Here is a 13,777-nt window from a genome sequence, read left to right as displayed (position 1 = left end):
ACAGACCTCTCCATTCCGGGAATCAAATGCTTTTGCAAATTAACAAACCTAACCTCTCCACTGGCCAAATGCTCCACTTCTTCTCCACTATTAAATTATGGAGCTCTCTCCCACAAACACTAAGAACCACTAGCAACACATCTCTCTTTAAAAAATCCTTAAAACAGTATCTGTCCTCACATTGGCTATGTTCACATGCCAGTTCCTCACACTCCAAAACTTAACTTTTTCTTTCGCCCACTACCTCTTCCTTTCTTCTCCATCCTACTTACCTCCTTAATCCTTCCTAACTCCTGACTAATAATCCTTTGCTGCAATTACTTGAACTAGTAGAATCAGAAAATAGTCTTATCTATGACTGCATTGCCTCATTGCCCAATTTACTTTTGTTAAAAATCGATTTCATTATCAGCTCTTGTTCTTGTATTTGACACATTTGTTTGTTGTTTGTATAAATCACTATGGAGCTTTTCTCCCCGGACCTCCACTAAAAATGGGCACTTTCAGGCCCAGTGGACCATCCCAGTAAACAAATGCAAATAAATAAATAAAATAAAAAATTATCCTCAAATAAACATGCAGTAGCAAAAGTACAGATAACTTTTCCCTAACAGGACACTTATCTGAAAGAAGTAAAAACTCGGCGATCAGACGAATGGTAGAAGCTGGCGTTCAGAATGGCGGCAAAGAAGTTCTGAGGATGGTATGTGCAGACGTCACTTTTATATGTCAGCTGCATCCTATGTACAATGTTGCATGTACCTAGCAGTAGCTTAAGTCTTTGGTATACAGGCCGGACGTTCGGGTTGCCTAGGCGGGGAATCCCTCATGTTATGAATACTGCAACATGGGAATAGGACATCAGCTGTAGCTGCAGAATACATTACAACTACATTTTGCTGCTCAACATTACCATGTAACAGAATTAGCAGTATACTGAAAATTGGTACTGTGCAAACATCATTAAATTTGCCTATTAACAACGTACTGCAGTATTCTTTCTCTTTGCATTAATGCTTAAAAAAATATATGAAAATGTGCCACCCCGTATCCCATGTCTACTACAATACCTACCAAAGTGGATGCCTCTGTAAAGCATTTGAAAAACTGCTACTTTGTGCCTCTTAGTTCAGATAGACTAAGGACTGCAGTTACAAAACAATGAAAGGGAGTAAATTTTCTACTAATATGAAGGACAACAAGATAACCATAACATGAAACAAAATATGCACACAGTATACTGATGTAGTGAATATCAATAAAATTAAGACAAAGAAAACAAAAATCTAAGACCAAAACCAATCAGACACTCTCAGCAAACTTTGAGGCAAACAGGAGTGATCAGTTTGCATGACACTACTTCAGTTCAATTTTCTGGTCATGCTGTTCATATTGCAGGAAGATCTTTTTCCAGACAATACAATTTTCGAGACAATACAATTTATTTAAAAATTAAAGAAAGACAAAAAGAAACAAAGACTACAATAGTGAAAAGTTCTAGTCTCAAAAGAAGAAACTAAATGTGAAGTGGAGTGGGAGATGATTCTGCTTTTGCTTCTTTAAAATAAATTTGAAGCATAACCTATGTACTCACCAAAATAGTGAACATAACAATGACCACAATGCCCACCACACCAGTGAAGGGAATGAGGTAATATCCTAGAGGAAAGTTGAACTCTGGCATCAATACAACATAGGCACTGTCAAGGAGATAAAAAAGAAAAAAAACTGTTTACATGGGACATGCAAACTTGAAAACAGGAGAAAACTGTCAAGCAGAAAATTAATTTATGCTCTTACCATATCAGGTGATTTGACAGAAGATACTCTTTTGTGACCTTGTAATTGGGAAATAAGAAGTTATGTACTCACCATAACGTTCCATCTGAGTAGGTAAACTTCATTTGTCTGCAACCTATGGGATTCGGATCCGAGCCAGCAACTTTACAAAGCTTAGATCCGAGCTCCTAGCTCCTCCCCTTACCCATAATCCCCTGCCAACCCTGACTGACCTCAGATCAAGTTTGCCCGCAAGCACTACAGTGGATAACTAACTACATGATCAGAAATGGTACATCACTATATGACATGAAACACATCTGAAGGTCAGGGGGACAGAGGGGGGGAATGGTTGCAGACAAATGAAGTTTACCTACTCAGATGGAACGTTATGGTGAGTACATAACTTCTTAATCTGAAGTAGTTAACTTCATTTGGTCTGCAACCTGTGGGACAGAGTCCCCAGCTAACTAAACCTTGGGCGGCCTTCATGGAAGGATATTCCGGAGCACTGCAAAGCCAAAAGAAGTTCTCCCTCTGGAGGTAATGTCCAATTTATAATGATTGATAAAGGTATGAGATGAGGCCCAAGTGGCTGCCGAACAGATATTATCCAAGGAAACCCTGGATTTAAAGGTGGCGGATGTAGCCATAGCCCTAGTTGAATGGGCACGAACTCCTTGAGGTGCGGGCCTGCTGGAATTTTGATACGCTGTAATGATACACTGTGAAATCCATCTCGATAAGGAAACTTTCGAGACCGGTTTACCTAGATTAAATTTGGCAAAGGAGATGCACAACTGGTCGGATTGACTATGACCACATATCCTATGAATGTAAAATCTAAGTTGTCTGTGCACGTCCAAAGAATGTAGTCTGTACTCCCCTTTGTTCTGGTAGTTAGGAAAGAAGACCGGCAAATTGATAGATTGGTTAATATTAGATTCAGAAACTACCTTCGGGAGGAAGGAGAAATTGGTCCTGAGGTAAACCCTATCCTTGTGAAAGGCTAAGTATGGGGGTTTCACAGAAAGAGCTTGCAATTCAGATACTCTCCTGGCTGAAGTATTAGCCACAAGAAAGGCTGTTTTCCAAGACAAATATTTGAGGTCTACTGAAGACGCCGGTTCGAAGGGAGGGGCTGTCAGGGCTTGTAATACCAAGGTCAAATCCCATGGAGGTACCGCTTCCTTTATTGGAGGTCTAAGAAGAAAGGTGACCTTTAGGAAAGTTTTGCACAATTTTGTAGTAATCAAAGGACCCACTTCAGTACCTACGTGGTAATGAGAGATTGCTGCTAACTGAACCTTAACGTAGAACAGCTAGCTCTGCCATTAAAAAGACCTGAAAGAAAGTCCAGCACCGCAGGCAAGGGGGCTGTAAAAGGGTCTAAATTATGGCGTTCTGCCCAGATAGAGAAACGCTTCCATTTACTACCATAGACCTGCCTAGTAGAGGGCTTGTGCGCTGCTACTAGGATAGTTTTAACTGGAGAAGAGATACCAGGAGTCCTAGCTACAAGTGGAACTGGAGCAGCCAAGCCGTAAGCTTGAGGCTGGCCAGGTCGGGAAGTGGGAGCCCCTGAGGGTGGGAGATTAGATCCAGAAGGGGATCTAGAATCCAGGGCGGATTCACTCGATGAAACCAGAGGTAAGGGAACCAAGCTTGGCGAGGCCAGAATGGGGCAATGAGGATCATCCTGCTCCCCAACAGACTGGCTTTCTGAAGAAGTTTCAGCATGAGGGGAAGAGGAGGGTAGGCATAGAGAAGACCGGGTGACCAAACATGCACCAAGGCATCCCTCAGGGCTTCCCCGGCAGGGGGAATGAGAGCGAAGTAATTGTTGCATTTTGTGTTTGAGGGAGATGCGAAAAGATCGCAACAGGGCTGCTCCCAAACGGCAAAAATTCGACTTGCTACTCGAGGATTGAGGGACCACTCGTAAGGTGAAAGGATGGTGCAACTCAGTCTGTCCGCCAGGATGTTGGTCCATCCCGGAATGTGCATTGCAATGAGAAAGCGGTTGGTGGAGATCGCCCATTCCCACACTCTCATGGCTTCTCAACAGAGTGGGTAAGACCTGGTTCCCCCTTGTTTGTTAATGTACCATATCACAGACATACTGTCTGTATGGATTGCAATTGTTCCTACAGGCAGAAGGCTTTGAAGTGCTTGCAACGACAGCAGCACTGCCCTCATCTCTAGAACATTTATGCGCAATAAGATCTCCGAATCGTTCTACGTGCCTTGGACTGTCCTGCTTGAAAAATGCCCCCCCCAAGACGAGAGGCGTCCGTGGTCACCGTGGCGAGAGGGGGGGCCGTGGCAAAGGGGCGTCCCACCTGGAGGTCCGGCGATTGAAGCCACCAAACGAGAGCCCTCTTGCAGGCCCTGCTGCGAGAAATGGGGTGACTCAAGGGGTATTGATGAAGGGACCATTGGACTTGGAGAGTCCATTGTAAAATCCTCATGTTCAGACGCGCCATGGGAAGAAGGTTTATAGCGGCTGCCATGGACCCCAGGGCCCTCAGAACCAATCCCGCCAGAGGTTTTGAAGATTGAAAGATGGCCCGCACATGTGCCCTCAAAGTGTGCAACCAGTCGGGAGTTAAGAAGACTAGTTGCCTGTTGGTGTCCAGTCTGGCCCCAATAAAATCTATTACCTGAGTCGGGGTGAGAGAGGACTTTTCCGAGTTTATAGTGATCCCTAGTTGCGGAGCAAGGTTGAGAAAGTAGTCCCTGGCTAAGCATAGTAGATGCCTTGTCGGGGCGGCGAGGAGCCAGTCGTCCAGGTACGGGAAGACCTGCATTCCCTGGAGTCTCAGGTGGGCCGCTATCACTGCTAATACCTTGGTGAACACCCTGGGGGCTGAGGTGAGACCAAAGGGGAGGACCCTGAAATGATAATGACTGGTTCCCAGCCGGAAGCGGTGAAACCTCCTGGACCATTCGTCCATCAATATGTGATAGTACGCGTCCTTGTGGTCTATGGAGCACATCCAGTCATTCTCCCGCAAGAGGGGGAGAATAGATTGAAGAGTGACCATCCGGAACTTTTCTTTGGTTACCGACAGATTTAGTAGGGAAAGATCGAGGATGGGCCTTAGGTCCCCCATCTTTTTTGGCACCAAAAAGAACCTGGAGTAGTAAACCGATCCGGACTGGCCTGGGGGGACATGCTAGATGGCTCCTTTTTCTAAAAGCAGTCGAATTTCCGCAGCTGCTGCCTCCCTCTGATTGGGTGGAACATCGGGGAGGTGTCCGGGGGTGTCGGGAATGTAGGAAAAGGGAATTCTGTATCCTCTGGATATGAAACGAAGCACCCAGCGGTCTGTTCTAATGGACTCCCAAAGCTGCCAAGTGCTTCGAGAAATGCCCCCCAACTGCCTCCAGAGTGGAGCAGTCGGGCAACCCCTCAGGGTTGCTGCGTGGGTCGATCAGAGAAGGCTTCTCTGGACCCAAAGTTCTTCGGGCCCCCTCAGCTTCTAGGGTGGCGTCCACCCTGTCCTCCTCTGCCGTGGAAGGACTGGGAGTCCGCAGCGGACTGGGATTGCTGCGACTTTCGGAACCACATCTTCTTCTGTCCCTTTTGGTTCTTGGAGAAGGACCTCTGGGGAGCAGAGAAGTGGACTCCGACGGCAGACAACGTCTTCCCGTCCTTTTCACTCTGGACCAAAGTCTCGCAAACTGTTTTGCCAAATAGGGCAGAACTATCGAAGGGCGCATTCGCAAAGGATGCCTTGAAGGGTTCTGCGAAATCACAATGTCGGAGCCAGGCCTGGCGCCTCATAACTAGGCCTGCTCCGCTGGCTCTAGCAGCTCCCTCTGTAGCATGGGATAAAAGCCGCATAGAGGTGTTGGATATAGACCTAAGAGTGGCCATGCGAGTGGAGTACAACTGTTTGTCCTCCCCCGACATGGACTCCGGTGGCGATGCAGCGTACTCTTTGATAAGGTCTCGCTGCAGTCGAATCACATGTGCCATGTAGTTCAGGGACCTTAAAGTGAAGGCCGCTGAACTAAAGACCCGCTTCCCGAGACGGTCCATCGAGCGAGACTCCTTGCTCAGGGGATGGACCGAGGGACTCTTTTGGGCTAACTCCCTCTTGGTGGCTGCCGCCACCAACATGGCATCTATGGGGGGGTCCCTTGCTCCAATGGGATTTCTCTGCCGGGGGATTCAGGATCGTGTCAGGACATTTGGGGACTGGCTCCACAGTGTCCGGCTCCTTCCACGCCCTAGTGGTGATAAGGTCCACTAAGGGGTCGGCTGGAGGGGACACACAAGAGGTAGATGGGCCTGCTTCGAATGCCTCCAGGAACACAGATTCGTCCGAGGAAGCCTTGGGGGCAGACCAGCCCCCTCTTATCCTAAGCATTTCCATGATGTCTCCGATGGAGACATCCTCGGGGATGACCTTGGGGAGCCTTCCCCCTCATCCAAATCCGTGTCTTCTGTCAAGGACTCGGGGGAGTCCACGTGCCTCCTCTTACACTTCTGCTTGTGAGGAACATCCTCGGGGGGACTGTCCGAGGACGACTCACCAGCAACGTCTTGTTCCAGGGGAACGACCTGAGACGTCAAAGCAGGCTGTCCCTGTGGCCGGGCGATGGAAGCCTTACCCAAACGAGAGGGAGTGCGGGATGGAACCGTAGCAGGGAGCGGGGGCCTGGATGCACTCAACAGAGCCCTCTCCACCACATTGAAGGCCGAGGGAGAGCCACACTCTCTGGGATCAGAGAGCCGACCCTCACTCGGATCCGATGGATCAGAGCCGGCGCCGAAACCATTGGATCCGAAGGGCCAGTGTGCTCCGACCTGGACGGAGCCGAAGGCACACTAAACCCCTTGGATCTGAAGCTCAGAGCATGGCTCCGAGAGCTCAGATCCGACAAGGACGGATCCGGTAAACTCGAAGGAAGAGTCGGAGCCGAAGTACCAGATACTGTCGGCGCCGACCCACCCCCGGCTCCAACGCTGCCCGGCTACGAGCGCTCCGAACCAGGGAAGCGGGTCGGAGAAGGAGCTATCGAGGCAAAGAAAGGTGTTGAGCTCCCCCCCCCCCGGAGGGGGGGGCAGAAGCACTCCCATCTGCATTTGGGCCTGGATGAACCTTCGCATCACCCGGTCCAAATCAGCTTCAGAAAGGCTACGCATTGATCTCAACGAGGCCGGCCAGGAATGCCACCTCGATGACCTCGACGGAGATCGGGTCTCCTCCTCCTCGGGTCCCGGTGAGAAGCATGGAGACCGGAGCCGAGAAGGAGGAGGCCTGGAAGCCGTGGAGGGAGAAGCCCACTTAGCCGGGGGGGGGGGGCCGAAGCGGAGGCCTCGGCCCGCTGCTTGTGGTGCTTCTCCCTCGGTTTTTCTTTCCTGGCCTCCCTCTCCTCCGGTGCCGAAGCGGGAGATTGAGTCCCGGCCGGGGGGTGAGAGGCAGGAGTGTCCGCCACCGAAGCCTGGGAGGAGGCCACAGAAGCACCGGAGGCCGAAGCCGAATCCAGGGGCAAAAGTCCCGCCAGGATCAGCTTAGACCTCCGGTCCTTCAGTGCCCTGGGGTTGAAAGCCGCACAGATAGCACATCCAAAGGAAAGGTGTTCAACCCCAAGGCACCGGACGCATCGAGTGTGGCCATCCGCCTGGGAGAGCTTATGGCCACACTCGGTGCACTTAGAGAATATTGGCTTTGGGGCCTCAGACATATTAAAGTAAAAACTCACTCGGTAGGCCCCAACACACTAAACACACACACACACTAACTACGACCAGCGAGGGGAGGAAGAAACTAGACTAATTTTAACTAAAATTTAACTGAACTAGTTTAATCAAAAGGGAACCTAACACACACTAACACTCGCTGAAATTTAACAAGTAAATTCAAAAAGAGAGACTTATCTGGCCAAAAAAAAACCAGGAGCTTGCAATCTAGCTGCTGTTCAGAAGCGCTGCAAACTAGATCTGGGGTCAGTCAGGGTTGGCAGGGGATTATGGGTAAGGGGAGGAGCTAGGAACTCGGATCTAAGCTTTGTAAAGTTGCCGGCTCGGATCCGAGATCGGATCCGTATCCCACAGGTTGCAGACCAAATGAAGTTAACTACTTCAGATCTATTATTTCCACTTTCTGCTTGATAATCTTTTTCTTTGAAACCCTGCACAGGTGCAAGCCATAAGGTCATGCATTGTACTAGCACAGTGTGCCTAACCACTTCACCTTCCAGTTCACCCTCAAGAGCTGAGAATAAGCATTCCTGCAAATCATCAAAAACAATGAAAGATACTTACACTGTACAAAGATACTCGCAGATGTATAGAACCCAATGAATAATCACTGGATTGTGGGGATTTTCGAAGAAGGACATTAGGAGACGCACAGAATGGTCCAAAAACAAATCAACTGAGATGTTAAGAACATCTGTCTTATCTAATACCAGGAACCTCTGATTGGTGGGTCTATGACTGGGAAAAAAATTCAAGGGGTATTAAACCCTCTGGAAGGCAGGAACCAGGAGACTGTCAAAATGGAAAGACTCAAAAGGCAAATAGTTCAAGCACGGAAGTACCAAGGGACAACTGACTCTTGCAATCTAGGCTTTAGCCAGCAGTAATCATCTTCAATTATCATTTTCTTATTTTTACATATGGTTGGGGTGTTGGTTCAACTTTTCTCTCTCTCCTAATTCGCTGTCACTCTCCTACTTTCTTCAGCAGTTAAGCTCAACTATTGGTAGCCTTCTCTCAAGCAATCCATCCTTCTCTTGGCTAAACATCCTTGTTTCTTCTTGCCTTCTTGTCATCACTCCCAAAAATGTTTTACCAAACTGTCACTGATTATTCTGCATTCATTTTTGGGTGCATTCTGTCGACAGACCTTTCAAGTTCAACTGGGAGGTCTGGATTCAAACTCAAACCTTCTGTCCCTCGTTTGAGGTGGAAACACCCAGCATACTTTTTGGCTGGTGGGAGGAACTAATAAACCACAAACGACCAGCATAAAGCGATGGTAGAACCAGATACAAATCCTTTATTGTCGATAATACATATCAGGAATTATTAAACCAGACCGGTTTTGCCCTCACAGCCTTTATCAATGGTAAACAGATGAATAAAGCAATGAACTTGAACTAGTTACATTTATAGTCCTCCCTGCTATACGACAAAGCATTGGTATAGCCCAACCTAGTGGTTAGGATGTATGAACACATTGAAAATCAAAATAATTCAAAACAAGAGTGTAAAGTAATATGTGGACAGTACCTCTATTTAGAGATAATGAAAAATTATTCTAATACTAATTAACCACTGTATATATTGAAAAATTAAGCCCCAATATTGCCTAATGGTAATTAGAAAGGACATAAGTGGACAATAAAGTCCCATACTAATATAAATGAAATAATAATAATAACATCTCAGCGCTTAGGTAGAAATTGAGTAATACTAGTCAAAAAGGCTACACTATTATCCAGTCATGAATACTGGAAAAACAAAATGCCTATAAAGCTATAAGAAAACAACATATACTTATATACTATATATATCCAGAAACATGTCAATGAATATGAAAATATTGTTATAAATGGTCATTCAAACCAGGTGGAAAAAGTGCCCCAAGATTGATAATCCAGTATTGTTCCTTTTTATTTAGAATCGAGTGCCAACCTTGCTGATGACTACGATCACCCACAATTTTATCAATAACCATAAATTTGAATTGTGCATTTGAATGTTTAATGGTGTGTCTAAAGAGGGCATTTGTGTCTCTTTTGTTCCTAATGTCACTCTTATGTTCAGTCATACGTGTTCGAAGGGATCTGGATGTTTGACCCACATAAAATGCTTGACACTGGCATGTGGCTAAATATATAACCCATGTTGTGCTACAATTGACAAAAACCCTGGTCTGGTAAACCCATTTAGTGCTGGCACTGGAAAATTCCTTCAGTGTATAAACCTGGGAACATGAGCGACAATGGCCACAGGGAAAAGTTCCTAAAAGTTTATCTCCTATAAGGGTAGTTTGTTGGTAGATAGCTCCTCCCCCTTCCTTGTGTTTATAGTGGGAAAACATCCCCCCTAACTTTTTACCCCTTCTAAAAGACATATGGCATGTGGTTCCTAGCAATGTTCTTAGTCCATCATGTGCCATCAATATATTCCAATTGGAGTTCAAAATATCCCTAATCTCCTGGTGATTCCTGCCATATGTAGTGACAAATCTTATTGTAGAGTCTTGATCTTTATTATCCAATTTCTTGTACTGCAGTAAAGTTTGTCTATCCAATGTGTTACTCCATTCACTGGCCTTAGAGATATCCCTAGTATTATACCTCCGATCTTTGAACCTGCAACATAAGTCACTCCTAGCAGTTTGGAAATCCTCCACTGATGAACATATGCGTTTGATACACATAAACTGAGATTTTGGTATATTGCGGATGGTGTGTGAAGGGTGCATGCTAGATGCGTGTAACAAAGTATTGTATTGAGGGTATTTACGGAATACTTTCGTACTCAAGGTATGATCCTCATTACGGTAAATAGTGACATCTAAAAAAAATTGATGGTGTTAATCATATGTAACCGTAAATTCAATACCCCATACATTGTCATTCAGATATTGGATAAATTCCTCTAGATATGTAGTATCTGCCTTCCACACCATCCAACAATCGTCTAAATAATGTCTCCAGATGTCCATTTCAACAATATAAATGTTATGTGATGGGTCATAGACCATGCACTCCTCAAAATAGGCCATGAACAGGTCAGCGTAAATGGGAGCAAAGGAAGCTCCCATTGCTGTACCTTGTAACTGCAAAAAACATTCTTGGTTAGCACATGTTCTGCCATGCAGATCAGTAATGTGTTAAAACCTGGTGGGTACATTTCAGACTTTACCAATCAATATTGTAGTGATTGCAGCCCAGCCCAATGTGGAATACTGGTATATAAAGATTTCACGTCTAGTGTACACATAAGCCAATCCTGTTCAAGTTGGGTATCCGCTATGATTTGAAGAAAGTGTGTCGTATCCTTTAGTCTAGCCCTTACTGATGACAATAATGGTTTAAGATAATGTGTAAGAAAAGTGGAAAGTGGTTCGGTTAATGAACCAATACCCGAAACTATAGGCCTACCAGGTGGTTTAGTAATGGATTTATGTATTTTTGGCAAAATATGATATATCTGTTTTTGTGGATCCTTAACAGTCAGATGTTTAACTGTATTAGTTGTTATAATGCCTTGTTCCTCTGCCATTTGCAAAAAGGAATCAATTTCTTTTTTATATACCAATGCGGGGTCTATATACATCTGCATATAACACTTACGATCCGCCAATTGTCTTTTGCCTTCATTAAGATAATCCCCAGTATTCATAACAACCACAGCACCCCCCTTATCTGCAGGTAAAATAGCGATGTCTCGGTTGTGCCTCAATTCCTCCATAGCAGTTTTTTGCATGAGAGAAATATTTTGGCCTAGAATGCTTGACTCCTGATGGTGAAAATGTAGATCCTTAATAACTGACTGCTGAAATATTGAGACAAATTTGTTCATGGGTGGTTGGAAATTCGATTTCAAAAATCTAAACTCTGTTGACCTTTGAGAGATGTTACCTGAAAAGAATAATTTAAGATTCAAATTGCGACAAAATGATAAAACATCATTTACTGTACTATATTCATCACTAAAAAAAACGGGGATGAAACCAAGGCCTTTATTCAGTAAAATTATTTGTGCATCAGTTAACGGTACATCAGATAAATTCAAGACATTATCAAAACAATCTGGAGTTACTTCAACAATGTTCGTATCAGACTCTCCATGGAATGATTTGTTGCATTTGTGCTTGCGACCCCCTCGTCACCTTGGTCTATATCTAAAGGGGTTTTAGTATTAGATTTTTTGCTCTTTGGTGATTCTCGATGGTTGCAACCATCGTTATCCGTGTATGATGACTCATCGCCAGAAATGCTAGCAAAGGATGCATCAGTGGATTTTAAAATAGATCGTGGTCTCTTTCTGGGTTTAGTGCCAGATGTTTTGTGACTGGTATCATTAAATCTTACTGTTTTAGATGTATCAAAAGGACGACCCCTTTGATAGTCAGTGCAGTCCCTGTTGAACTTGCGGATTTTACGATCCTTAGTAAGTTGGTCATGAGAGACACAAACGCCCTCTATAGACACACCATTAAACATTCAAATGCACAATTCAAATTTATGGTTATTGATAAAATTGTGGGTGATCGTAGTCATCAGCAAGGTTGGCACTCGATTCTAAATAAAAAGGAACAATACTGGATTATCAATTTTGGGGCACTTTTTCCACCTGGTTTGAATGACCACTTATAACAATATTTTCATATTCATTGACATGTTTCTTGATATATATAGTATATAAGTATATGTTGTTTTCTTATAGCTTTATAGGCATTTTGTTTTTCCAGTATTCATGACTGGATAATAGTGTAGCCTTTTTGACTAGTATTACTCAATTTCTACCTATGCGCTGAGATGTTATTATTTCATTTATATTAGTATGGGACTTTATTGTCCACTTATGTCCTTTCTAATTACCATTAGGCAATATCGGGGCTTAATTTTTCAATATATACAGTGGTTAATTAGTATTAGAATAATTTTTCATTATCTCTAAATAGAGGTACTGTCCACATATTACTTTACACTCTTGTTTTGAATTATTTTGATTTTCAATGTGTTCATACATCCTAACCACTAGGTTGGGCTATACCAATGCTTTGTCGTATAGCAGAGAGGACTATAAATGTGACTAGCTCAAGTTCATTGCTTTATTCATCTGTTTACCATTGATAAAGGCTGTGAGGCCGAAACCGGTCTGGTTTAATAATTCCTGATATGTATTATCGACAATAAAGGATTTGTATCTGGTTCTACCATCGCTTTATGCTGGTCGTTTGTGGTTTATTGGATTTGGTTTGACCGTGCATGCCGTTCTTGCGAGGCATCATAGTTGCTTCTTGGAGGGAGGAACTACTCACAGAAACACGGAGAAAGTACAGTTTTGTACCTACCATAAATGTAGATGTCCGAACAGGATAGCATCTGCAGTCCTAACAAATGGGTTGTCCTGTCGTCAAGCAGCCCTTCGGTCGGCCGGATTCCAAAGTCTGGGTCCGGCTTCGGCTGGTGTCGCACTTCACCCGACGTCATCTCTGCTGGTCTTCGGGTATAAAGGCATCAGCCGACGCCATTTTCCTCAGTGTTTCTTGCCCCAGATGCCAGTAGCCCTCTTGGATAGCTAAATTTTTGGGAAAATGCCAATGTTTCCCAAAAAGTAGAAGACAAACACAAAAAATATGCATGTATGTACATATATACAAACAAATACACCATAAGAGATCCCCCCCCAGCTAGCTAATAGGTGGGCAATACCCTAGGAGTACCACAGAGGGGAAGGAGGGTGGGTAATCCTGACTGCAGATGCTATCCTGTTCGGACATCTACATTTATGGTAGGTACAAAACTGTACTATGTCCTTCAAGGATGCATCTGCAGTCCTAACAAATGGGTAGAATACCATAGCCAAACTAGGGGAGGAGGAATAAGAATTATGGTGTACTTAGGATCCCTTGCAACACTGCAGTGGCAAAGCCTGCTCGGGATCTAGAGTATAGAGATAAGTTATAATGCTTGGCAAATGTATGCACGGAGGTCCAAGTAGCAGCCTCAATAATGTCCTTGGTAGCCACTCCTCGTAAGAAGGCTGTGGTAGTGGCTGTAGCCCTTGTAGAATGAGGCCTTATGTTCTGTGGAATTTGCTTTCCATGATAGGAGTAACAGAATCTTATGCAATTTCCTATCCACTTGGAGATTGTCTGTTTGGAAATTGCTTTTCCTTCCCTTCCTGTTGCATAGGCTACTAGGAGCTGGTCAGTTTTTCTATTGCCCTTGGTTCTGTCCAGGTAGTAGCGCAACTGTCTATGTACATCCAAGGTATGCAGCAGTCTTTCCCCTT

The 13,777-nt window shown here is 44.6% G+C and overlaps 1 protein-coding gene across 2 annotated transcripts in view; it reads right to left on the bottom strand.

Moving 5' to 3' along the window:
- The window catches only part of RNF167 (ring finger protein 167), a 1,911,234-nt gene that overhangs the window by 840,834 nt on the left and 1,056,623 nt on the right, over positions 1–13,777 (bottom strand). For both annotated transcript variants that reach the window (XM_044077088.1, XM_044077087.1), the window contains exon 7: positions 1,595–1,700. In XM_044077088.1, the coding sequence (XP_043933023.1) occupies positions 1,595–1,700 (106 nt within the window). The remainder of the gene's footprint in view (positions 1–1,594; positions 1,701–13,777) is intronic.

The sequence above is a fragment of the Protopterus annectens genome, chromosome 7.part0 (assembly GCF_019279795.1).
Source record: "Protopterus annectens isolate FY-2018-M chromosome 7.part0, PAN1.0, whole genome shotgun sequence".
In the NCBI taxonomy this organism is placed as follows: domain Eukaryota; kingdom Metazoa; phylum Chordata; order Ceratodontiformes; family Protopteridae; genus Protopterus; species Protopterus annectens.
The sequence above is the reverse complement of the archived record's forward strand: the minus strand, read 5'-3'. Positions and strand labels throughout refer to the sequence as shown.